We start from the raw sequence: 27,795 nt of genomic DNA, 5'->3' as shown, positions 1-27,795 counted from the left end.
TTATTTTGACCTAGCTCAACTTATACAGAAAGTTGACCATTTTTATGAAGACTTTAATATACTTCTTTGCTGTGACACAGTTTATGTTAGTAAGTATGCAATTTATTCATTTTTTTCTTATGTTGTAAGATGATATGTTTTGATAATCATTGAATGCAGATGTAAACCGGTACAAATTATGACGTAAGTGTACGGATTTTATACCGCACTGGCATCGGTTATTGCCCTTTACAGCTCTTCATTTTAGCTGAAGAAAGATTTTTTACGATCTTCTAAATTTATAACAGGGAAAGAAAATGTGAGTTTAGATCAGTATTCTGTAACGATTATTTGTGTTAAATGTATGAAAATCTATTCGAATTAAAGCTACATACACTGCACTCGAAATCTGCAGATAACCAGACATTCTGAAAGAAGTGGGAGGGGTAAAAATAAACAGGCCCAGCTATTGATTTTTCCAGGCTGATCACTACCAAATAGAATCTAAGCCTCTGCTGGTCTAGTCACAAGTAGTCCAAATAAAAATATTGCTAATCTGTTATAGCTTGACTTTTCGAAGAATAGGGGAGCTATCTTCTCGCCCCGGCGTGAGCGTCACACAAATGTTAAAGTTTAATCATATTTTATTGTATATCCTGTTTTCTCATATTCTCGGGGGCCTAAGGTGTTGTTTTCATTCCCAGTAACAGATAACCATTTCATAAATAGCATTTGGGTGTTATTTTGTAGAAAAATCACTTGTCTTTCAGACTGAGTCATAAAATATTGGAAGTGTCTAGCCGTCCGGTAACCGGACGCCTAGCCTGCGTTCTAGTCATCTGGTTACCGGACGGCTAGCAAATCCTCAAGGGATTTTCTAGATGTCCGGTAATTGATTTCCTAATGAATAAGACATGATTTTATATAGTTTTAATGTTACTTACTTAAGATATCGATACTTATCTGCAAACAAAATTTTGTGTAAATACATATTACAAACATTTACAATAAATCATTGCATTATTCAGCCGATAAAATGGAAGTTTGCCGAACTCAGTAATGGCGAGATCGACGTGACGTCACTTATTAAAATCTGTTCATCTGGAGGCTTTTATGGGAACGGAATTTTTAAATTTTAACAACTTTTTCACTGGATTTTTTAAGTACTTTCAACTTTTAGTATTTAAATATTTTTTAATGAATAACTGTTTTAAATGACATCTAATTTCAAAAGCGGCAGCGTGATGTTCAAAACCTTAAGAAAAACAGTAGTTAAGTGTTCATAATTAATCCATTTTATTTTGAAATAATTATAGTCAAAATTAATGAATGAATTGCTTTTTTAAGCTTTCCATTCTTCAAAAAATATATATAAATTTGTGTTTTAATAATTAAAGTTAAGGCCGTTAGAAAAAAAACATAACTTTTTACAAAATAGCATACTATAGACTATACGGACGTTCGGCGATCAATGTTTTATCATTTCTAAAAATAGAATATCAACGGATTTGTAAACAAACACGATCTCTTGCGTTTAATCGACTGAAAAATCAGATAAGTATTGATATTTTAAGTAAATAACATTTAAAACTATATAAAATCATTACTTATTCATTAAGAAATCAATTACCGGACGACTAGAAAATCCCCTGAGGATTTGCTAGCCGTCCGGTAACCGGACGACTAGAACGCAGGCTAGTCGTCCGGTTACCGGACGGCTAGACACTTCCTAAAATATTACAGAAATTATCCCATTAAATTATTTTGTTACTGTATTTGATACCACCCTCACCCGCAGAAATGGACCAAGAGTTTCTCATATTCCTATGGATTTAGATTTGACTTTTCATCACAAATAAGTTGTAGAATTTAAAACATTAAAATTACCATTGTGTAATAAAAAGAAATATTCTGTAGTAAATACATCAAGAAATATGACAATTAATTGCATAATCAATACTTTATGGCAAATTTGCTAACCCCACCAGAAAGAATAAGGACTTTTTTGAAAATTGAGTAAAATGCTGATAATTTCGTCAATATGTGTTCAAATCACTTGAAATTTTCAGTGTGTCAGTTTTGTACTATATTCCTGTCTAGAAAATAACAAACATTAAATTATTTGACAACATTAAGGCAAAAAACAAGAATATGAGAAACCCTGAGAATACGAGAAACAGGGATATATATACATATTTAATACACACACATACAACAAGCATACATAAATACAATAATGTAAATATACAAAAGGGTTGGGCCAGAAGTTATAACAACATTATCAGGGGCCCTCCCCTGAAATGTTAAAGTTTGCGAACCACCCAAAATATTTTCAAAGTCCATTGAGATATTGCTTTGATATTTTGCATACTTGTTTACCATCATGACTCCAGTCTGTAAAAAGGAAGAGGCATCTCTATCAAGCATTTTGACTGAATTATGGCCTCTTTTCGACTTTGAATAAATGTTAAGTTTGCGTACCACCCCAAATATTTTCAAAGTCCATTGAGATATTGCTTTCATATTTTGCACACTTGTTAACCATCATGACCCCAGTCTTTAAAAAGGAGGAGGCAACTCTATCAAGCATTTTGACTAGATTATGGCCCCTTTTCGATTTAGAATAAATGTTAAAGTTTGCATACCACCCCAAATATTTTCAAAGTCCATTGAGATATTGCTTTCATATTTTGCATACTTACTTACCATCATGACCTCAGTCTGTAAACAGGAGCAGACAACTCTATCAAGCATTTTTACTGAATTATGGCCCCTTTTCGACTTAAAATATGCTTATTGTAATGTTAAAGTTTTACTCTTACTAGTCATAGCTTATATTATGTCAAGTTCAACTGACAGCTCTTGTTCCTTTCCTAGTGCCTTTTCTCAACAGCAACGTGCTTACTTTTACGCTACCACGTTTTAGTATGTATCACTTTAATTCTATCGAAATCGGCATGTTCCTGTCGCATGCTAGGTAAAAATGGCGGTGCAAGAATATAATGTCTAGAAAGAGAAATTGAAAGAAGCAAAAAGTAGTAAATTCAGCGGGTTGTATTTAACGAACTGTAGTTTTTAGCTTGACTATTCAAAGAATAGTCTAGCTATTCTACTCACCCTGGCGTCGGCGTCGGCGTCACACCTTGGTTAAGTTTTTGCATGCAAGTACATACAGCTATCATTTAAAAGCATATAGCTTTGAAACTTATTTATTCTTTTTCTAGGTCAATTACCAACCTCACTGGGTCAAGTTCCATAACTCTAACATGTATTTTGAGCAAATTATGCCCCCTTTTGGACTTAGAAAATTCTGGTTAAAGTTTTACATGCAAGTTACTATCTCCAAAACTAATGCAGATATTGAATTGAAACTTCACATGTGTCTTCGGGGTTAAAAAACTAGTTGATAGCACCAAGTCCCATAACTCTGACCTTCATTTTGGCCAAATTATGCCCCCTTTTGGACTTAGAAAATTCTGGTTAAAGTTTTGCGTGCAAGTACATACAGCTATTACTAAAAGGCATATAGATTTGAAACTTATTTTTTCTTTTTCTAGATCAATTACCTACCTCACTGGGTCAAGTCCCATAACTCTGACATGTATTTTGGCCAAATTATGCCCCCTTTTGTACTTAGAAAATCCTGGTTAAAGTTTTACATGCAAGTAACTATCTCCAAAACTACTACAGATATTAAATTGAAACTTCACATGTGTCTTCGGGGTTATAAAACTAGTTGATAGCACCAAGTCCCATAACTCTGACATGTATTTTGGGCAAATTATGCCCCCTTTTGGACTTAGAAAACCCTGGTTAAAGTTTTGCGTGCAAGTACATACAGCTATTACCAAAAGGCATATACCCGGTAGCTTTGAAACTTATTTATTCTTTTTCTAGGTCAATTACCAGCCTCATTGGGTCAAGTTTCATAACTCTTAACATGTAATTTGAGCAAATAATGCCCCCTTTTAGACTTAGAAAATTCTGGTTAAAGTTTTACATGCAAGTTACTATCCCCAAAACTAATGCAGATATTGAATTGAAACTTAACATGTTTCTTCGGGGTTATACAACTAGTTGATAGCATCAAGTCCCATAACTCTGATATGTTCAAATTATGTCCCCTTTCAAACTTAAAACTCTTTTGATATTTAACATTTTGGGTAATAATTTCCTGCTTCTGTGACAATATTTCGAATAGTCGAGCTTGGCTGTCTTACGGACAGCTCTTGTTTTATATAACAGTTAACACCCCCTTTTCTTTTGGAAGTGTCTAGCCGTTCGGGAACTGAACGCCTAGCCTGCGTTATACCGGACGGCTAGAAAATCTTCAGGGGATTTTCCAGCCGTCCGGTAATAGATTTCCTAGTGAATAAGTAATGATACCTGTTATTTACTAACAAAAACTTGTGTGAATACGAAACTAAAGATTTACTTTTAATTGTCTTGTATAAATCAATGCATTATTCAGCCGATAAAACGAAAGTTTGCCGAAATCAATAGTGGCAAGATGTCGAAAAAAATGTTACGAAGTAATTGGATTTATATGAAATAAAGAACAGCCAGATTTAGTGGTGTTCAGCCTCCATAGGCTTACATCATAAGAAATGACTATCACATATGCCAAAATTGAGAGATGACAATTAAAATTTGATTCTTAGATAAGATATCATGTCAGACACAAAAAAAGATAACTGATCCAATTTATTGCAATTTCTCATCAAATTCAAACCACAGACACATTATCAAATATTTTTCTACTTAAGTCTGTTTATATATGTGTAAAAATATAAGGGGCAGAAACAGTCACGCTGGACAAACAAGTACACTGCTGCAAGAAAGGACCAGATCACTATTATCTCTTAGTGGTACAATGTGTTGACACTTGGACCTAGTGCAACTAATTTGATGCGATCCTAGGAAATATTGAGATAATTTTTTCATATGGGCAATATCCCCACTCGCATCAAACACTAGAAAGACCAAAATAGTTGAAGCAATTTCCGATGAAATTTTCATCGCTGCCGACGCTTTACATGCCATAGGTTTAAATGCCGATTATTTCACGAATTGGCCATAAATTCACATAAAACTTACATGTATCAAAAGGGGATTCAATTCCTCATTGATTTATGTAAAAATTATCAAATAATATCCAAAATTACGAATTTTCTGGTGATTTAAAACTATGTATGTACGGTACATGATAAACGTTTACCTTGTATACATGCCAATATGCGCAAGCGATAAAACCAATAAGTGAAAAAATTTACATGACTGTGTACGGTGATTCATCCTCCATTATTTTGGTCTTTCAAAGTTTTGACGTTTAGCTTGCCAGTCACAAATATAAAACAATCTGAATGTCGAATTTTTTTTACTAACTCGGATAGGTCCCAGAAAAGTCACAAATTAGCTACTAAGTATATAGCTAAATCTAGCTTTATATAGCTAGAGTTGGCCATAAAACCAATAGCAATTGTGCAAAAATGCAAAATATGTCAATATCAAATGCGAAATGGTCATAATCACATCCCAATGGTTTATAAGATGAAAGACAATAACAGAAAACCAAGATCTTTGCAGTCACATAACTTTTTGATAAATGCAGCAATATTTTGTGATAAATCATTGAAGACTGTGTCACTTGTGAGAATCATCATTGCATGAGACAAATTTTGTAATGAGTTATTGCAGAAATTCGCAACATGTATTGAAACTGAAAGTGCATAGATCTCTGTTCTGTGTGATTGTCTTTGGTCTCTGACATAAACCATTTGGACAGACATGCCAACCTTTTGACATTGCTTTGCAGGAGATTTGTCTCCGAAATACAGGAGATTTGATGAAAATACAAGACATTTTAACAAACCCTGTAATAATGAGTATCTGCATATAATGCAGCTTTTTTGGACATTTTAAATGCAAGTGTTGATCAGTGCCAATTAGAAACTGACTTAGGAGTCATAAATAGTTGACATCTTTGATGCTGGGCTAGTATTTAGGAATTTCTTAAACATCAACATACCGCGGTAGCTTAAATAAAGGATTTTGCTATACTTTTATTATCATTTGACTCATCCATTAGAACTGAAAACTAATTTTCCTTACATAACTTCTGAACTCTTTTATCATACATTGGTGCATTAGCATTTGTAACAATTTCAGTCACTTTTGTTCTCTTGCATTCAAGTTGTTGACATATTTTGGACTCCAGGAGTTGGGGAACATTTTTTCATGAGATCACCGAGATGGTTCGCAGCTTGAACAGATTTGGTTATGTTCTGCAATAAAGTTAGCAAGCATAACTTCAGCTTTGGTCACACAATCAGCTGACTGGGTTAAACTTAGTTTTACTCATTTGGCTTATCAGGATGACTTATTTTATGATCTGATATATAATGGTTGTCATCCCTCTGTCTTTAGACAGTGACAGTCAAAAGTTATCACAATGGCCCAAAACGTCCTATTATTTGGACTAGGGTGAACTGAACAACTACTTAGGCAAGCTAGCAGTAGCTGTGTACAGCACCCTTAAGATGTCTGGTCAAGTCATTTCTGTCGGTATTTTCTGATGTCTTATCAAATTTTTTCACACAAGTGAACTCAACTGTAATCCATCTGTATTGAATTTACAAACATTCTTTTTCACTGGTGTCACAGCCAGAGAATCTTGGTTAGATATTTCCTGGCACTATTAAATGGTCAGACATTTGGGAGAGCCAGTATGTGTACGAAAGCAATTCAAAACCATCTTATTTAAGTTATTATGCAAAATTACTCCATCTTAATAAGACAAATTCCAGAATAAATTTCAACTTGCCTACATCATAGTACATGTCTAAACAATGAATTTTCCGGAAGTCGTCAGAAAATACAGACTCCCAGTAATCATAGATCTAGTTATTCAAGCTCCTTTACTCGCCATAAACAATCATTTTATTATTCAGTCAGCACACTTACAAGAGTCATTTAATTAAAACATCTCTTAATCTCTGCTTTATCAAAGTTTATAGAGACCGTACCATAGCTCTTTGCATACTTTGATTTTTCAAACTAAAGTGATTTTTACAAGTGCACCGGTTACGATAAAAAAATGTAAACAACGGACACTGTCTATGAAACTTTGAAATGAATGAATGACAGTCGATCTTAGTCATAATACTGATTGACAGTGAATGCTAATGACTCCATGTGTTGCAGAAATGTATTTAGTTTGTAACTGTAATTTCCCATCAGTTGAAATCCTCTCAAAACTGGGAAAATAATTACTTATATTTGGCCAAAACTCACCGTCTTTGCCGTTCGACAGCTGCAAAAAGGGCAAATATAAAAGATTCAGTGTAAGTAATATTTCACTGGTACTACCACTTAGTAAGTTCATACTCTGAACAACACGTCAGAGAAATTTGGGCAGATTTGACCGATTATAACGTTGGCAGCATTAGATTATATTTTTTCTTTACACAAAAATTGCCGTTAGGTAACAAAGCGAATACGCCGATAATCCGGAGTTCACCGATTATTGTTCCAGTTCACGCAATGTAATCCAGCAATTAAACTGCATAGCTATTACCTACTGCTGTTATAGGGAAGTGGTAGAGTGTCTGTCTTAGGTATGAGAGGTCCTGGGTTCGAGTCCTAGTTAGAGCTTAACTATTTAGATTCTGCTAAAGCATTGTTTTGCTGTTAATAGACTGTTCCAGATGTTCTAAATTTTTAGCACACAGTATCATGGATCATTATTTAGCAATCCAGATCAAAGCTGAATGTTAAATCAAATGCACCTAATTAGAAAATATTGACTATATTATGTCCCTTTGATGTTTATGCTCTCCATGTTCAAGAAGAGTTACATTTCCTTGATCACAAAATTTTCGTTAACATGAAAATATTAAATGCTCATAACTCCACACTTCTGGTTAAAATATTGTCTATATTTCTGTTTTTTAGAAATATATGGACCTTTGTCTTCATTTCAAAGCTTTTTAACTTCAAACCTGTGATTTGAAAAACTTAGGTACTATCTCTAAAGTTTATGTAAAAAGCAATCAATAGAACACAGGAATGTGCACATAAATGCCTGACTGATTAAATCATCTACCTACAGTGCTCAATAGTGGTTTAAATATTGATTGATAAAGAGACAACATTTTGTATTGTAATTTTTTAAGGAGTCGTATTCTTGTATAATAGCCAGTGGCAAAAAATGCTATGTTTTTATAGAAATGGTCAGTAATTAATAGATTTCCTGGAGATTCTGCAGAAACTCTGTAGCACAGGCATTGGCCTTCAAATCCATGTCAGTCATGTTTTGATGGGATAGCAACTGTTTTAAATTTTCGTGTCCCCACCTTGGTTAAAGGTGTTTTTTTTACACTTTCTTTTTTTATTTCTTATCTCTGTAATTACTTGATGGATTTGATTCAAATTTAAAATAATTATTCCTCATCATCACCCACATCATCTGACTTAAGGGCCGTAACTTTGGCACCAATACTTCATGATTCATGATTTATCCCCCTTTTGATTTAGATTTTCAGGTTAAATTTTTGATGCACTTTCGCTCTATCTATGTTATTACTGAATGGATTTGATTCAGACTTAAAATAATTGTTCAACAATATCACCCAAATCATATGACACAAGGTGCATAGACACAAGGTGCATAACTCTGGTACAAATTTTTCATAAATTATACCCACTTTTTACTTAGAATTTCAGGTTAAAGTTTTGATGAATTTTCACTCTGTCTCTGTTATTACTGAATGTATTTGATTCAAATTAAAAATTATGTTCAAAATCATCACCCACATTCATATGACACAAGGTGCATAACTCTGGCATCAATTTTTCATGAATTATGCCTCATTTTACTTAGAATTTAAGGTTAATTTTGATGCATTTTCACTATATCTCAGTTATTACAAAATGCATTTGTAGTTGTTCCAGTCATCACTCAGATGACACAAGGTGCATAACTCATGCACCAATATTTTATGAATTATGCCCCCTTCTTTGCTTAGAATTATACTTATATAGTGTTTTGGTACACTTTATCTTTACCTCTCTAAAATATTACTTAATATTTTTGACACAGTTTCAAGCTATTGTACAATATTTTCATCCACCATTGGAGTCATTAAACATTCCAGTGGCAGCTCCAGTTTCCTCAGACGTGCCCAGTTTCACTATCCTGCAACAAAATAGTCGAGCGTGCTGTCTCCTGTGACAGCTCTTGTTTTAACAACCGTTTTTTTGCTTTCCAAAATTTTTTGTGGTGCTAAGGGGAAGCAATTAGAGTTGCCCTTGGCCATTAGTCCATCAGAATTTGTGTTAGCATATCACACTCACAGAAAGTATTTGACCAGTCACCTGGAGTCAACAAACCTCATAGGATTGTCATTCAGCATGCAAATTTGTGCACTTGGTGTTTTAGTAGGGATTTTGCACAGCCACATCAGAGTTGTGGTACTTGGCAAAGTAAGAATATGCATAAAGTAACATAAAATGTGTCGCATGCATCTAAAAAGGTTTTTTACTTTAGTCGTAAAACAGGATAGGATTGTTGTATAGTATGTCAAGTTGTGCACCTGGTGTTCTGTTTGGGATTTCCCTCAGACAGACCAGAGTTATGGTTCTTGACCTAGTGAAAAATACACATTAAGTTCTTAAAAGTTTGTGTAGCATATAACTTGAAAAATATTTGACCTAAAGTCATAAAACCATGTAGGCCTAGGGATATAATTAAATGTGAGACTTTGTGCACTTACATAAATTAAATTTTGTATTGAATTTCACTCTGCAAGATTACCGGTACTTAATATTTTTGACACAGTTTCAAGCTATTGTACAATATCTTCATCCACCATTGGAGTCATTAAACACTCCAGTGACAGCTCCAGTTTCCTCAGACGTGCCCAGTTTCACTATCCGGCAACAAAATAGTCCAGCATGCTGTCTTCTGTGACAGCTCTTGTTTTAACAACGTTTTTTTTGCTTTCCAAAAATTTTGTGGTAGTGACTGTGAGAGAAGCAGTTAAGAGTTGCCCTTGTCCATCCATCCATCAGAATTTATGTCAGTATATCACACTCAGAAAGTGTTTTTCCTGGAGTCAACAAACCTCACAGGTTTGTCATTCAGCATGCGAATTTGTGCACCTGGTGTTTTAGTAGGGATTTTGCACAGCCACATCAGAGTTGTGGTACTTGGCATAGTAAGAATATGCATAAAATGGCATAAAATGTTGTGTCGCATGCATCTTAAAAGGTTTTTTACTTTAGTCGTAAAACAGGATAGGATTGTTGTATAGTATGTCAAGTTGTGCACCTGGTGTTCTGTTTGGGATTTCCCTCAGCCAGACCAGAGTTATGGTTCTTGACATAGTGAAAAATACACATTAAGTTCTTAAAAGTTTGTGTTGCATATAACTTGAAAAATATTTGACCTGAAGTCATAAAACCATGTAGGCCTAGGGATATAATTAAATGTGAGACTTTGTGCACTTACATAAATTAAATTTTGTATTGAATTTCACTCTGCAAGAGCAGAGTTATGGCCCCTTACCGAGTCAAAAATATGCATTAAGGGCATAAAAATTCATGTCACATGTTGATTTGGGTTTTCATGCCATAATCAAGTATACAACATAATTTGTCAATGTTTGTACCAAGTAGGTTGGAAAGACAATTGGAGAAAACTTGATTTTTAGCTCATCTGATTTTTTGAAAAAAAAATGATGAGTTATTCAACTTGTTGTCATCACTTGATCGGCGTCGGTGTTGCCTGGTTAAGTTTTATGTTTAGGTCAGCTTTTCAGCTATTGTTTTAAAACTTGCAACACTTGTTCACCATCATAAGCTGACCCTGAACAGCAAGAGACATAACTCCATTCTGCTTTTATGGTCCCTTTTGGACTTAAAAAATATCAGATTTCTTGGTTAAGTTTTATGTTTAGATCAACTTTTTCTCTTAAACTATCAAAGCTATTGCTTTGAAACTTGCAAAACTTGTTCACCATCATAAGCTGACCATGTACATCAAGAAACATAACTCCATCCTGCTTTTTGCAATAATTATTGCCTCTTTTGGACTTAGAAAATCAGTTCTTGGTTGAGTATTATGTTTAAGTCAGCTTTTCTCATAAACTATCAAAGCTATTGCTTTAAAACTTGCAACAGATTTTCACCATCATAAGCGGACGCTGTACATCAAGAAACATAACTCTGTTCTGCGTTTTGCAAGAATGATGGCTCTTTTTAGACTTAGAAAATCATGGGTAGGACAATATTTCTATTATAATACAAAAAAAATCAGATGAGCGTCAGCACTCGCAAGGCGGTGCTCTTGTTTAACTTCTGTTAATTTATTGCTACGATGTACCAAAACAATATACATTGTATTATGTATAGGAATTCATTATTTTCATCATTCCAGATTCATTGTTGATGGGTGCTAAACATTATGAAAACTGGTCTTATTCATGACCCATGGTAGACTAGTGAATGGAAGAAATTTAGACTGTGTTTATCAACGTAGAATGAATGGTGGATAAAGTTCAGGACGAAGTGACTAATGGTGTAGGGGAGATAACTGAATGTATTGGACATCAGAACACCTGTAACTTAATGTTCCGAGAGATATATTCAGTCATTAATTCACTGAGAGGTAAAAATTTCATTTGTTTTATGTACCCAGCATCTTTTAATAGCCAACATTCAAAGTTATAGAAACATATTCGTCATTTTATAGCAGCACTTATCCAGATTTGAGTTGATTTTTTCAAATTTAGAAAATGCTTTCTTTAGCTGTTGCAATAGAATTTTCTTTTTTTACTAAAGTCCAAACATTTCACAATTTCAGGTAATCTATAAAAACACACTTTTGGTCAATATAAAAATAAACTGTAAAAGTACATATTTTTCGCTTGGTCAAAATTAGAAAGGGCAGGTTACATAAGGTTGGTGGTTCTACCCAGGGGCCCCTTGTGATGAAAAAATGCATGAAGGGGCACCTGAGTCTTCCTCCACTATCAAAGTTGAAAAGTCACCATATTACTTACTTGTGTATATGTGACATTAAAACCCCAACATAAAAAAGAAAGAAAAAATGTCAACTGGTAGAGCCAGGATGATGATAGGGCCTTCATGTTCATCTTGTTCAATTCTCTAGACAAACTTATATAATATATTTACACTTTAATATATTTTGAAAACATCATCTTTGTTTTGAGGTTTAGACAAATAAAAAGTTTATTTAAAGGATATTTCCTTATTCAAATAGCCATCAAAGACTTATACCGTAAAATCAGTATTGTTTGTAGGGGACTGTTTTTCATGAATTTCTTGGTTATGCCATTTGAAATTAACCCCCCACAAAAGTATATAATTCCCTATTCTTTTTTTATCCGAAAAATATGGAATCCAAAAAGTTATATCACAACATATTTTCTGTATTGGTCAAAACCTTGAAATTGATAATGCTCTCGAAATTAAATGAGTCGCAGTTATCCTTAATAATCTCTTTATAATCTGCTTTAGTAAAAAGGTCAAACAAATCCATACTTAACTAAAGTGCAAAGTCTTTAAGGTAAAATACAAACAATATAAATGTTATAGTGCATCTAATGAAGGTAACAGCAGATATTTTTGTCTAATCTAATGTTTCCACCATTCACAGCAGGGAAAACTGTAAGGTAAGATGATAATTTTTAAGTATTTAGAAACATAAGAATGATATGAAATAAACCACATTTTTCACAGGGTGCAGGCAAGTTAAAAATTTTGTGAGAAGTCTTTTATTGCATTTTATTCATATCTTACTACTTAATAGGACCTAAAAGAGGTCTGAACAGTATAAATAGGCCTTGAATGATTTTTCAGAAAAAAAAGAAAATAAAAAAATCTGGAAAATAAGAAGTGAAAATATTTTTGAAGCAGTAAACGTTATAGGAATCATGTTGGCATTTTCATAAATTTAGTTTTTAGAAAACGTATTTATTTTACATTGATTGTATGGAAAGTTACAACAGAAAGTAAATTTTAAATTCTATAAAATTGTTCAATTTCTTAGTTTGAGTAAATGTCAATTTAGAGAGGATATGAAATCATGGATTTCCAGTTTTGAAGATAAAATGAATTGGAATTTTATTTGGTCTTAGAGGTTTAAAGGCACTGGCATCCAGATCGTTCTACAAAAAAGGACTTTCTTTAGATATCTGAAAATTAATGCTGTATTTCTTAAGAATGATTTGAAACTTATTTAATGACAGATATTATGTTATGGAAATACATGAGAATTAGTTGGATTTACTCATTTTTACGATGAAAATCGAAAAACATTTGTAATGCTTTACTTGAGGTATACTGCCTCGATTATAAATATCTGTATTTAACATGCATTAAACACTAAATCCTCTGTAGCGTTATTGGTAACTACAGTGGAAAACTTCTTTATTGCAGCCGCGGTCTAGGTTTGATTCCTGACGCATTCATCTTTTTTTCTTGATTCGGCTTTCTTAAAGTAGTTTAGAAACAAAAACTCGTGTTCAAATGTTTATAATATGACTAAACTTCAATTTGAAAGAAAAGTCATTTTTTATCCAAAATCTGGAGGTCAGTGCCTTTAATTTCATTAATTGATGCAGTCATGAAATCCACGGAAATAAGTCCCCCATGTTTAGTAATGATTTCATAGTATTAGTTGCAGTATTTACTGTCAGTTATAGCTTCTTTCATATCAAATTAAAACCAATGTTTTAACCTTAATGGTATTAAAGGATTTTAGAGACTGCAATCAGTGTTTGTTGCGATCAGGTTTTAAACATGGGACCACTGGGCTAGGAGTCATACATGTACATTTACTCGTACAATGTGCATTAAATTTTGTATGGGAAGTGGGCTAGGAGTGTCAGTCATACATGTACATTTACTCGTACAATGTACATTAAATTTGTATGCTTCCCATTTTATTTTCCTCTCTTCAAAACAGGGTGGGTATATCGCTTTGGTAATATCTGTTAGTATGTCAGTCTGTTATTCGGCCAGTAAGTAGACACTTCGGTTTCCGATAATACCCGGTAGCTAGTTATTTTATGGATAAAAATACGAGAATAACTTCTTTTGCGATTTTATATTCCATTTCAAACTCCCATCTTCTTCAGGAAAGCCACTGAGGGAGCAAATGAAGACGAAGAATTTTTATGCGGTGATTTTATTCCTGCTTGCTGCCATGACGACGTTGTGGATTCTGATCGACCCTTCTCCAAGTCTACACACGATTGTTTCCGAAACACACAAGCAGATCTCAAATATCAAAAACATTCCATCAAATATCCGACATACAAAGAAAAAAATGTTAGAAGTTGATCATAAATACTTGGACATATTGGGATTTCCGACATCAACAGTTAAGCCGGTTCTAAATAAATCCAAATCGGCAGTGCTGAAAACGGATCCTGTTATTGTAGTTCCAGTATTTTCCTCAGCATTTGAACAAACTAAAATATTTTTAGCATCAGTAAAGAAACATTTACCAGAGAAATTTATTGTGTTCTATGATTTAGGATTGGGAGGAAAGGATAGTTTAACAGTATGTTTGTTTGTTTTCTTTGTTTTTAACTCTTTAATTATTATTAGAATGATAATAATATAAATTTTGTGTTTAAGGTTAAACAGTATTTAAGTTATGAGTCTGTGATCAGTTGATCTGACATTCATTCCTTTACTTGATTTTAAAAAGCACTGTTTTTGGTAAATTACTAATTTTTAATACTGTAAAATTTCGTGGGCATGAAATTTCGTGGTTTTGGTCAAAACGGCAATTTCGTGGGGATACGAATTCGTGGATTTCAACTTTTGAACATGAAACAAATGGGAATTTTATTTGTTCGTTGGGATTAAATTTCGTGGATTGACACTACAACGAAATCCACGAAAATTAGTCCCCCACGAAAATTAATGATTTCACAGTACATTTTAACTGTCAGTCATTAACAAAAAGATAATGTAAGTGTTGGAAGTAATGTCAAGTTTTGATTGATTTTTATGCCCCCAGCATTTACTGATGCAGGAGGCATACAGTGATTGTCCTGTCCATCCGTCCATACGAGTTTAACCAAATGGGACCGTTTGGTCTAGCATCAATACCCCTAACTAGAATGATACTAATGCACATGTAACCTGTAACCATTCCTCATCTTCAGACATCACCTGACCTCAGTTTGACATTGACCTTGAACTTGACCTCGTTTTGGACTTAGGTTGCTTTGTATCGACAAGGATGCCACCAGGGGCATCAAGCGTTTATTGAACGCAGCTCCTTGTTTCTGCATACATTTTCATTTGGACCAAGTTTGGCATAAAGTGTATAATATATGACATTGAATAATGGTAAAGAGAGTGAAAATAAGTGTTAGATATTGGTAAGAAAGCAGGAAGAAAATTGATTTTCTCCAGTATTTCAGGAACATTGCAACGTTTTACTCCTTTCTGCACAATTTTTTTTATTAATAAAAAGAAAGTTAAAAAATTGTGTAAAGTCCAAATAATAAAAAAAGAACTTGTTTACAAATTACAAATTTTTAGAATGTTTTACTTGATTTATCAGTATTATGACTTTTATTGCAACTAATCAAATTGAATTTCAGTTGAAGAAAACCTGCAATTCCACAAAGTACAACTGTGAAGTGAAATCATTCAGTTATAACAAGTACCCTTCCCATGTTCATTCACAGGGACTTGGTAGCTATGTGCCAATCTGTATTCAGGTTAGTATTACCAGTCAGGAGTGTAACTAAGTTATGTAACCTGTTTCAGTTACTTTTTCAAGCATTTTATAACCTGTATTAGTTATAAAATATAGTTAACTCAGGTAAGTTATTCCAAAAAAGTCTTTTTGCTCTTCTCACAAAGTGACCTTTAAAGTGAAATTAGTAGCAAACTGTGGTTAATCAAATTCTCTTTTAGTCTGAGCATGACCTGATAAGCATAATGGGATATTAAGAGTTTTATAGCTTTAAAACTTTTGCGTAAAACTTTATCAGCCTTGCGTAAAAAAAATTAGCTGGAAAGATAAAAGGTCAAGGATTCAGGAAATAATTGCATTAGTCTCATTCAAAATGAGAAATTGGCACAGGAGGGCTTTGTAATATTTTATGATAACTGAAACAAGTTATGAAAATTTATGAAATAACAAATGGGTTATAAACTGTGATAACTTGAAACAGTTACACCCCTGACTGTGTATTAAGACCAAACCTGGCAGAAGGAAAAAAATCTTTTCTTTGCAGATGGTCTGTATTCACATGTTAAAGTCCCACAAGGCTTTTAATTTTCATTTTAAAAATAGATAATTCAGCTGACCAAATTGAGAGTATGTGTTACGACATGGTTAGAAATGAACTACTTTCAGTATTGCGCATGATCTTTTACGAAAGGGAGGTAATCAAAAATGATAGATTTGATAATATTTTCTACTTATTGAACCAAATATTCAAACCATTCACATGTATTGAGAAAACAGTTATCGAAAGAAATATTTAACAAAAAACTTGTGTATTTTATGTTTGTAACAAAAATTATAAACAAAGTCTTTATGAGTCTTTAAAATACTCTGAAACTGTTTATATTTAGGCTGGTGGTCTTCATAATCACAGTTGTTTTGACATTTTTGTAGAGCACTGTCTTTACTTATTTTAAAGGTGTTCCTGTGTGTGTTCATTATACGTAGAAAAGAGTTTTCAATATTTTATTGGTTTGTGCACTGGCTTTACAAGTGGACAGATTGAAGTTATACTTTGACTTTTGTACAGATTACTTACCTTCCTTCAGGTTTTACAGTCTTATTTATTTTACAGGAAAGTTTAAAAGAATACGGAGCTGTGATATGGTCTAATCCCCATGAATATTTCCTCACTAAAGAAATATCGACAGTCATTTCAATAGCGAAAGAAGCTGGCATAGCTGCCTGGACAATCAAAGATACCACATCTAGTATTACGTACCCGAAAATGTTCACATACTTCGAGGAGAAGCCTGAACACTACTATTTCCATCGGGCAATAAAAACGTCACATTTAATTGTGTATAATACAGATTTTGTACAATCTAATATTATGCTACCGTGGATTAAATGTGCTTTAGTGGAAGAGTGTATAAGTCCGACGGGATCACAGAATTCTGGCTACTGTTACCAGCCGAAACCTAGATATTTATACACGGGATGCCACCATTATGAACAGTCAGCTTTAAACGTTATACTTGGAAAGGCATTTTCCTATGATAATAATGATTATTCAACAACAGAAAAAATATTTGGCATAGAGCTAGTGAATAAAACCGAACACGAGAACACAAAGAACACAGATTCTTGGATTGTTGGTACAAGTTGAAGGTCAGATTTTAAATTGAAAGGTCGCAATAAAAAAAATGGGATATATGGTAACCATTTTAAAAAAAATGCTTCTCTTGTACCTCTTGTATCTTGCAACTGAACAAAGGCATTACCATAAAATGATCAAAAGTCTCTCCTAGACAGATAAGAATGCTTTAGATCAAGTTCTGGCCATTCAAACTGGAGATTTCTAATCTGTTGTCCAAGTCGAGACCACACCTTATAAAAAAAAATTTTTTCCCCTGTCTCAAAGGGGATTCTTATTTCTGCATAATTGTTGGGAGTTTCAGACTCTTTGTATGATAGTCAGGCATTAGACTGTTAAGCTATTTTTGGATAGACCCACACTCTTAGCTCAATAGGCAGAGCGTAGATTACAAGATTATAGTGTCATCATGTTAGTTTGGTTCCTGTGCAAGGCATATGTTCTCTATGATGATATGATAAAAGACATTTTGTCTGAAATCATTTGTCCTGTTCCTCTGATTCATGTGGGGTAGTTGGCAGTTGCTTGCGGAGAACAAGTTTAAACTGGTACGGAATCTAGTTGCTTGTTTTGTAGACATTTTCATATACCAGAACACACTTGCACAGTATACCATTTTTAGCTGACTTTCGGTTATCTTGAAGTAAAACGCTCATTCTCATGGAATTTGAGATGCAGAGTTTCATCAGTGATTTTTGTACTGACTAAATATGAAATCACTTCATTTTGTTATTTTTTTTATTTGGGATACTGTGAAATCATTTTTATTTGCGTAGGACCAATTTTTGCATATTTCGCGCTAGGACTGATGTGCAAATTAAAGACCGGGCTATTATTATTATTTTTTATGTTATTTTTCATTTCTTAAATTGAAAATGCGCAAATTAAAGCCCGTGCGAAACAGGCCTTTTCACATTTGCTCAAAATTTCATGGCAACGAATTTAAATGATTTCACAGTAATCTCTTTTCAATTAATTTTTGTTAAAATTCTATGAAGATTTTACAGCACTTTTCCATCAAATAATGAATTTTGTTATAAGTGAAACTAACTTCTGGACTTCTATTTATCACTGAACTGTAAGGGTTAAGCTGTAGAAATGTGTTTTCATAGACAAAGCCTATGTATGGAAGGCTTGTAGTGACAAACTGAATTAAGATTATGATAATAATTCATGTAGAATTATTTTAACTTTTTGAAAATAAAATGAATGGGAATGCTGCTTGTTTGTTGGGATAAAACATTATGGGTCACAGCAACAACAAAAATTCAATTTCATTTCCAGAACTAGTCTTGGAGGTGGAAGAATATAAGTCATGAATAATTGGAAATTCTGATCTAAAAATAAACTTAGCACAAGCATAGGTACACATGATTTTTCAGACATATATAAAAGATGTATCCCTACATATTGAGGTATGAATTTTACGTATACATTTGTAACTAGCTTCCCTTTTTTTGGACATGAACAGGTTGGCAGTGTGACATTGTATGAGTTAAAGAGGTAAACTTCAACTAAAACTTTTGAAAAGGCACAAGTTTAAATGAAAACGTGTTTTGTTTCACTGTAATATCAAACTTTCTTTCATTTTGTCAAAACACGATCTTTCACAGTTTCACTTGTGCTGGCCATACTGTAATATGACTTCTGGAATTCCCTTGATGAATGGTAGATTGCATTTACACTGCAACTAGTAAATATCCTTTTCTGTTTTGATTTATTAATTGCACATATATCCAAAAGGCTGTTACAATAAAAATGCAATTAATTTTCATTTAATAACCTTTTACAGTAGGCCTATTTTAGATACAACTCTAGCCTTGTAAACAGTATTAATGGATTAATACACGGGATTAAGGCAAAGAATGTACCAAGTGCTGATAATTAAGGAAGGTTATGGTACCTTTTTGCATTAACCCCATGAATGATAAAGTTGTGTTCTCAGTAGAACTTGAATACTTGGAAAATCTAACATGTTCTTTTAAAAAAATTTATTGATATATATGCAAGTCTGTGTTCACTATTAAAAGCTAATTAAAAAGTGAGGGTGCTAGTAGAAAGGTCAAGACTTCGGTAGAGAAGTTCTTGGAAACACATTTCAGTATACTAGTCAAATTATAATTTTTGTTTGTGTGTGATGATTTAAGTTTTGTTTTCACAAGTTAAAGGTTGTTACTTTTTATTTTACTTCTGTCTTGTCTCGGCATATCCAAACAAAGTTTTGTTGACAATATTTTAACAGATTTTAGTAGAACATTTATATATATATTTGAATATGTGTTTTTATGTGGATAATTTTGAATGTTTGACTGAACCCGAAATACCCCTTTCATAGTACTACATGTTATATTAGGTCTTAGAAAATGTTAAAATACTATCTATTTTGAAAAAGTTTAATCATTTTCATAACATTTAAAAATCAGCTGGGGTTGCTAGTATAGTTGAAGACTGGATGTTTGATGCATAATGACATATTATGCCCAAATTTCATCTTTGAACATTTGCACAAATATTACACAGAATCTGTGTACACATGAACGACACATGTTTATGTGTAATATGCCGGTATGTGTATATAGAGTAATGTGTGCTAGGTTTACTACACACTAATGAATGTACATGCAGGGCTTCCATTAGGATTCAATTTCATGGAGTCAGGACTGCCTAACATGCAGATTTTGGAGTCCTCCATTAAACATCTATGCTTGGAGAGTCCTAACAGCTAATCGCACGTTTGGTCAGTGACACTTCAATAACATCATCATCAAGCATCAATCAATCATAATCTGCAACTGTCGATCATTCTATCTATTGGTCAGAACAATGTTAAAGTTAATGAATAAAAGGACCACTAGAATGATTATATGAAAACATTTTATTATAACAAAAAATATGATATGTTTTATATACGTATAGCAACAGTCAATTTTAATTAAAAATCAACAGACATTACTGTTGTTCAGTACACAACGAAAATCCACTTAAAAAATCTAAAGTACATTTTATCTTATGAGTAGATTTCTCAAATACGTATTCACCTAGCACCTCAACCGTTAACTTTCATCCCACATCAAAGAAAATCAATAAATGGAAAATTTTGCCGACACCTCCTTTGAAGCCACGTGCTGGTGTCATCAAAATGTGTCAAAGATATCAGTTCTTAATCGGAGAAAAATTGAATGTTTTGTTTTGTTGGGTTTTTTTCTCTCTAAAAATACTGTAAAAATAGGATTTACCATTCACGAAAATCCAAAGTAAGTAGCAAATTTATTACCGATCGAAAAAAATGTTTTAATTTAAACTGGATGTGAATTGTCATTTGCTAGAAGAAAATAGTTACTTGCTGAGGTTTTTTGTGCTGAAATTATCAATATATTTTCCACAATTAGTTACTTTGTCTTCCGACTTCGGAGCTTGTTTCACCAACTTAATCCGAGCCAAATGCATGTAATGTTTTATTGTGGGCAATTAACGCCTTCTGCACATGTCAACTGATCTGGATAACGGTTTACATTAATTTACAGATTTTCTATCAAACACGATGCTTTCACACTAGTCTCACACTTCAAACAGTCCCGGCAGTTTTTACGAGGCTGTCAATCAAGAGTTAAACCGCTGTGATTAATTTCGGGGCGGAGCTAATCACGTCATTCAAGTGAGGTTACGTCACGATGTGTTGATTTTGTCGTCATTTCAAAATATCGGAAGTCCTTGGTACGCCTCTGACTTTGTGTTTTGGCGTACGGTTCATAATTTTTGGCGTATTTTACGCCGGGACGCCGCTTAATGGAAGCCCTGTGTATTACTAAACATAGTATGAATATGTCATGTCATTAAAAACACTGGAAGTTGTTTAAACAAATGGCTGTTTGTACATGGCATGTCACTGCTCCTCAACTAACACATAAAATGTATATAATTAGCAAAGTATATGAGCCATGCCATGAGAAAACCAACATAATGGCTTAGCGACCAGCATGGATCCAGACCAGCCTGCACATCTGCACGGTCTGGTCAGGATCCATGCTGTTCGTTAAAGGCTTCTCTAATTCCAAAAGGCTTTGAAAGCGAACATCATGGATCCTGACCAGACTGTGCGGATGCGCAGGCTGGTCTGGATCCATGCTGGTCACAAAGCCACTATGTTGGTTTTCTCAAGGCGCAGCTCAATTATAATGAATATATATGATAAGGATTTTCATACATTTAAATTAAGATGTAGTGATATGGTATTTTAGTGGAAGGTGAGCATAGCATGTCTTTAAGTTTGGTAGATAAAAATATAACCAGGAATATGAATTTGGTCAGAGAACACAAGAAATCAACAAAATAAAGACTTTCATTGCCTTATAGGCTATGCTTTCTTCAAAACTCCTTTTTAGTTTTTCATTTTTAGCTTGTCTGATTTTTCCAAAAAAATGTATGAGGTACTGTTGTCACATGATCTTTGGCAGTGGTGTCAATGTCGATCAAATTTTTGTTTAGATCCACCTTTTCTCAAAAATTACAACAGCTGCCGATTTGAAACTTTGCATACTTGTTTTGCATCATTAGATCATGATGAATATGTACATGTAATCTAAGAATCATAACATGAAAAGGCATTTTATCAGAATTATGGCCCTTTTTTGATATTCTTGGTTAAAAGTTTTGTTTAGGTCCACTTTTTCCCAAAAACTATAAGAGCTACAGCTTTAAAACTTTGCAAACTTGTTTATCATCATTATATAAGTAAGTACACAAAGACCCATTACTCTAACCTATATTTTGTCAGAAAAATTTCGCTTTTATACTTAGAAAATTTGATTATTTTGTTTAGGTGCACTTTTTAGCTCACCTGAGCCAAAGGCTCAGCGTGAGCTATTGTGATCACTTACCGTCCAGCGTCGGGGGGTCCTTCTGGCGTCCGTCCACACTTTCCATTAAACAACATTTCCTCCTAACCCACCAAGCCAATTTTGATGAAACTTCAGAGGGATGATCCTTGGATGAACTTCTTTAAAAATTGGTCAAAGGATTGAATTCTGTACAGAACTCTTGCCATAGCAGCCGAAATGAAAAACTTAAAAAATCTTCTTGTCCAAAACCACAAGGCCTAGGGCTTTGATATTTGGTATGTAGCATCATCTAGTGGGCCTCTACCAAGATTTTTCAAATTATCCCCCTAGGGTTAAATATGGCTGAACGGGGGGTTGGGGGGGTCACATGGTTTATATAGACTTATATAGGGAAAAAGGGAAAAACTTTGAAATCTTCTTGTCTGAAGCCATAAGGCCTAGGGCTTAGATATTTTGTATGTAGCATCATCTAGTGGGCCTCTACAAAGTTTGTTCAAATTATCCCCCTAGGATATAATATGGCCTCGCCCTGTGGGGGTCACATTGTTTCTATAGACTTATATAGGGAAAAACTTCGAAAATCTTCTTGTCAAAAACAAAAGGGCCTAGGGCTTTGGTATTTGGTATGTAACATTATATAATGGGCCTCTACAAAAATTGTTCAAATTATTCCCCTAGGGTGAAAAAAAGCCCTGCCACGGGGTTCCCTAGTTTAACATAGACATATATGGGAAAAAACTTTAAAAATCTTCTTGCCTGAAACTGTAAGGCCTATGCTTTTGATATTTGGTATGTTGCATTGCCTAGTGGTCTACTACCAAAATTATTGAAATTATGCCCCTGGGGTGAAAGAGGCCCTGCCCTGGGGTCTCAAGTTTTACATAGACTTATATAGGAAAAAACTTTAAAGATCTTCTTCTCTGAAAGTTCAAGGCCTATGCCTTTGATATTTTGTATATTGCATTTTGTCAGAGTATTTCCCTTTTGTACTTGAATTTCTTGGTTAAAACTTTTGATAAGGTCCACTTAACTTGATAATCATCATCAGATGAATATGTAAGCCAAGAGCAATAAGTCTGATCAGTATTTTATCTGAATTATGGCCCTTTACGACTTGTTAGTTTCTACTATATTTACTGAAATGCTGTTAGTTTCTTCTATACTTGCAGCAATACTGTTACAATAGGATCTGCTTATATATGCTGCAATACTGTTTCAAGATTTGCTATACTTGCCATGATACTGTTAGTTCTTGATTTACTGCAATACAGTTTAGGATCTGTTAAATATGCTGCAATATTGTTAGTTTCTATGCTGTTAATATGATGTAAAGTTCTGCTACATTTGCTTCAGTACTACATATACTACTGTAGTACAATTCTGTCAGGTTTTTTAGCTCACCTGAGCACGAAGTATGATCGCCTGGTGTCCATCGTCCGTCCATCCGTCGTCAACAATTTGACTGTTAACACTCTAGAGCTCACAGTTTGATCTAATCTTAATGAAACTTGGTCAGAATGTTACCCTCAATAAAATCTTGGACGAGTTCGATATTGGGTCATCTGGAGTCAAAAACTAGGTCACCAGGTCAAATCATAGGAAAAGCTTGTTTACACTCTAGAGGTCACAATTTTGGCCCAATCTTAATTTAACTTGGTCAAAATGTTACCCTCAGTAAAATCTTGGACGAGTCCGATATTGGGTCATCTGGGTTCAAAAACTAGGTCACTAAGTCAAATAAGAGGAAAAGCTTCTTAACACACTAGAGGTCACAATTTTGGCCCAATCTTAATGAAACTTGGTCAGAATGTTACCCTCAATAAAATCTTAGATGTTTTTGATATTTGGTCATCTGGGATCAAAAACTAGGTCATCAGGTCAAATCAAAGGAAAAGCTTGTTAACACTCTAGAGGTCACAATTTTGGACCAATCTTAATGAAACTTGGTCAGAATATTACTCTCAATAAAATCTTGGATGTGTTTGATATTGGGTCATCTGGGGTCAAAAATTAGGTCACCAGGTCAAATCAAAGGAAAAGCTTGTTAACACTCTAGAGGTCACAATTTGGGCCCAATCTTAATGAAACTTGGTCAGAATGTTATCCTCAGTAAAATCCTGGACAAGTTCAGTATTGGGTTATCTGGGGTGAAAAACTAGGTCACCAGGTCAAATAAAAGGAAAACATTTTAACTCTGTAGAGGCCACATTTATGATGTATCTTCATGAATCTTGGTCACAATGTTAATCTTGATGATCTCCAGGTCCGGTTTGAATCTAGGTCATTAGGATAAAACACTAGGTCACCAGGTCAAATCAAAGGAAAAGCTAGTTAACACTGTAGAGGCCACATTTATGACCATATCTTTATGAAACTTGGTCAGAATGTTTATCTTGATGATCTTTAGGCCAATAGGTCAGGTGAGCGATACAGGGCCTTCATGGCCCTCTTGTTTGCAAATTTTCTGTAATACCACTGATGTTATAGTTTGTGTTATTTGCTACCTAGTGCAATTGAAGGGCATTTTGTTTTATTTTCCAACAGGCATATCATATGAGGGCACATGCACTTGGCCATCATATTTCTTGTTCAGATTATAACTCAATAATCATTCTATATAATGACTTTAAACTAGATATATTTTTAGGTGGGGATCCCATGTGGTTCTGGGACAATCTATGTATGAAAAGAATTGGAACCACTGCCTTACCATTGCATGATCGTAAGAGGAGACTAATAGGGTCTTAACACTTGGTTTTGCTGTAACTCTGTGATTCCAGCAGGTATGCAAATTTTGATTCCATACATGTTTTTATTTCGATGTACATGTAAATGAGATGTGAAACCAAAATTTGTAGTCCTGTTTGGCGCCATATAACCTATACTGTGTTGGTGCGCTGTAAAACCCAAATGGATAACAAATTGTAGGTGGGGGTAGAAGATATACAAAGAGCATTGATCCGGTGGGCAGGACAAAGGTCAAGGTCACAAATGGAGCTAGAGGTCAATTGCGTCCTTCATATTCTATGTCCAAAGCAAAATTTAAATAGCTACTTTAAACTTGGCATGTATTATATATTATTTGATGCACTTTTATGTGTATTTTTCACTAAATCAACCTGTATTATATATTGTTATCCTCACAGGAAGTTTTGCACCTGATGTTTAAATTGGGATCTCACACATCAGTAACAGAGTTATGACCCCTTGTGTCTACCTATCCATCGCAATTTGTGTCATGCAAAAGTATTTGAACCAGAGTCATCAAACCTTACATGATTTTCATTCAGCATGTGAAGTTGTTCACCTGGTGTTTTAATTGGGATTTCACACAGCCAGACCAGAGTTACAGTCCTTGAATTAGTAAAAAATGTGCATAAAAGGAGATGAAAGTTTGTGTCACACATCTTAAAACTTATTTGACCTAGGGTCAAAAAACAAAATAAAAATATTATTCAGCCTGTGAAGTTGTGCACCTGGGGTTTTGTTTAGGATTTCTGTCCATCAGAAGAGAGTTACGGCCCGTGAGTAAGTAAAAAATATGCATAAATGACAGTTTTAGTTGCAGTTATATCTCAAAAAGTATTTGACTTAGAGTCAAAAAGTTTCACAGGATTGTTATATGAGCCGTGCCATGAGAAAACCAACATATTGGCTTTGCGACCAGCATGGATCCAGACCAGACTGCGCGGTCAGGTTCCATGCTGTTCGCTTTCATAGTCTATTGCAGTTAGAGAAACCGTTAGCGGACAGCATGGATCCTGACTAGACTGCACGGATGCACAGGCTGGTCTGGATCCATGCTGGTCACAAAGCCATTATGTTGGTTTTCTCATGGCACGGCTCAATTATAGTGTGTGAAGTTGTGCAGCTGGTAGTTGGTTTGGGATTTCACCCAGCCAGACCAGAGTTAGCGTCCTTGACTTAGTGAAAAATACACATAGAAGTTCATCAAAGATTGTGTTTCATAATGCTTTAAAAATGTTTCACCTAGAGTCATGAAACCATTTAGGAATATAATTATAATTAAGAATGTGAATTTGTGCACCTAAGTTGTTTCGTGTTTCACTCTGCAAGACCAGAGTTATTATACCCCCACAAAATGAAGTTTGGGGGGTATATAGGAGTAAGCTTGGTGGCCGGTTGGTCAGTCGGTCGGTCCATTGGTTTTGCATGGTTTCCGGATTATATTAAACTCATGAATTTTTGGTACACAGGTGTAATATCAGAAAATACAGGTTCGAAAGTTCGAATTTGGGGTCAGTAGGTCAAATGTCAAGGTCACAGTGACCCTAAACGGGTTCGGATGATAACTTGAGAATGCTTGGGCCTAGGATCATAAATTGTGGTACACAGTTGTAACATCATGAAATGCAGGTCAAGTTCAACTTTGAGGTCTATAGGTCAAAGGTCAAGGTCACAGGGACTCGGAACAGTTAAATGGTTTCCAGATGATTACTTGAGAACGCTTGGGCCTAGGATCATAAATTTTGGTACACAGGTGTAACATCATGAAATGCAGGTTAAGCTCGACTTAGAGGTCTGTAGGTCAAAGGTCACAGTGGCTCGAAACAGTTAAATGGTTTCCGGATGATAACTTGAGAACGCTTGGGCCTAGGATCATAAAGTTTGGTACACAGGTGTAACATCATGAAATACAGGTCAAGTTTTACTTTGAGGTCAGTAAGTCAACGGTCAAGGTCACAGTGACTTGGAACAGTTAGACGGTTTCCAGATGATAACTTGAGAATGCTTGGGCCTAGGATCATGAAAATTGATAGGGAGGTTGGTTAAGACTAGCTGATTACCGCTAATGATTTTGAGGTCAATAGGTCACAGGTCAAGGTTACAGTGACCCGGAACATTTAAACATTTTAACTGCCTCACTAGCCTAGTGGTAGAGCGTCCGCTTCGAGTGCGGGAGGTGGTGGGCTCGATGCCCGGCCGCGTCATACCAAAGACATAAAAAATGGTACCAGTGGCTCCCTTGCTTGGCGCTCAGCATTAAAAGGGCAGAAACTGGCCTCTTCTCTCATACCCTCGTGGCGATGGATTCCATCAGGAATGAGGTGTCGAGGGTGAAAGTTGTAGAACTTCCTTCACAATCGACCTAAAATAAATTATGTATAAACTAACATTTAAACAGTTTTCGGACAATAACTTGAGAATGCTTGGGGCTAGGATCAGGAAACTTAATCTGGAGGTTGGTCATGTCAATAGATGACCCATATTGATTTTGAGTTCCAAAGGTCAAAGGTCATTTAAACCTTTTACGGACAATAACTTGAGAACGCTTGGGTGGAAGATCTTGAAACTTCATAGGGAGGTTGATCATGACTAGCAGATGACCTCTATTGATTTTTTGGTCAGTAGGTCAAGGGTCATGCAAGTTTGGCTTTGACATTGGCTTAGTTCTGTGACAAGGCCATATTGTGGGGGTATAATTAATCACTCCTATGACAACTCTAGTTAACTTGCCCTTGACTTACTAAAAGAAATGAGCCGTGCCATGAGAAAACCAACATAGTGGCTTTGCGACCAGCATGGATCCAGACCAGCCTGCGCATCCGCGCAGTCTGGTCAGGCTCCATGCTGTTCGC

General features: G+C 34.6%; 1 protein-coding gene across 1 annotated transcript; it reads left to right on the top strand.

Moving 5' to 3' along the window:
* Positions 1-215: 215 nt before the first annotated feature.
* On the top strand, positions 216-20,031 carry LOC123527578 (uncharacterized). The gene is made up of 5 exons (XM_045307142.2): positions 216-298; positions 11,417-11,647; positions 14,142-14,569; positions 15,627-15,746; positions 16,836-20,031. Exons 2-5 carry the CDS (start codon positions 11,524-11,526, stop codon positions 17,367-17,369), a joined length of 1,206 nt encoding a protein of 401 aa, XP_045163077.1. The 5' UTR covers positions 216-298; positions 11,417-11,523; the 3' UTR covers positions 17,370-20,031.
* The last annotated feature ends 7,764 nt before the right edge of the window (positions 20,032-27,795 follow it).

This window comes from Mercenaria mercenaria, chromosome 14 (genome assembly GCF_021730395.1).
Source record: "Mercenaria mercenaria strain notata chromosome 14, MADL_Memer_1, whole genome shotgun sequence".
In the NCBI taxonomy this organism is placed as follows: Eukaryota; Metazoa; Mollusca; class Bivalvia; order Venerida; family Veneridae; genus Mercenaria; species Mercenaria mercenaria.
The sequence above is the reverse complement of the archived record's forward strand: the minus strand, read 5'-3'. Positions and strand labels throughout refer to the sequence as shown.

Excerpts from the sequence above, each read along its gene's own strand:
- LOC123527578 (XM_045307142.2), top strand. The coding sequence starts at position 11,524 with ATGGTGGATAAAGTTCAGGACGAAGTGACTAATGGTGTAGGGGAGATA. Across the intron at positions 11,648-14,141 it reads AGTCATTAATTCACTGAGAG|GAAAGCCACTGAGGGAGCAA; the intron begins GTAAAAATTTCA and ends CATCTTCTTCAG. Across the intron at positions 14,570-15,626 it reads GAGGAAAGGATAGTTTAACA|TTGAAGAAAACCTGCAATTC; the intron begins GTATGTTTGTTT and ends ATTGAATTTCAG.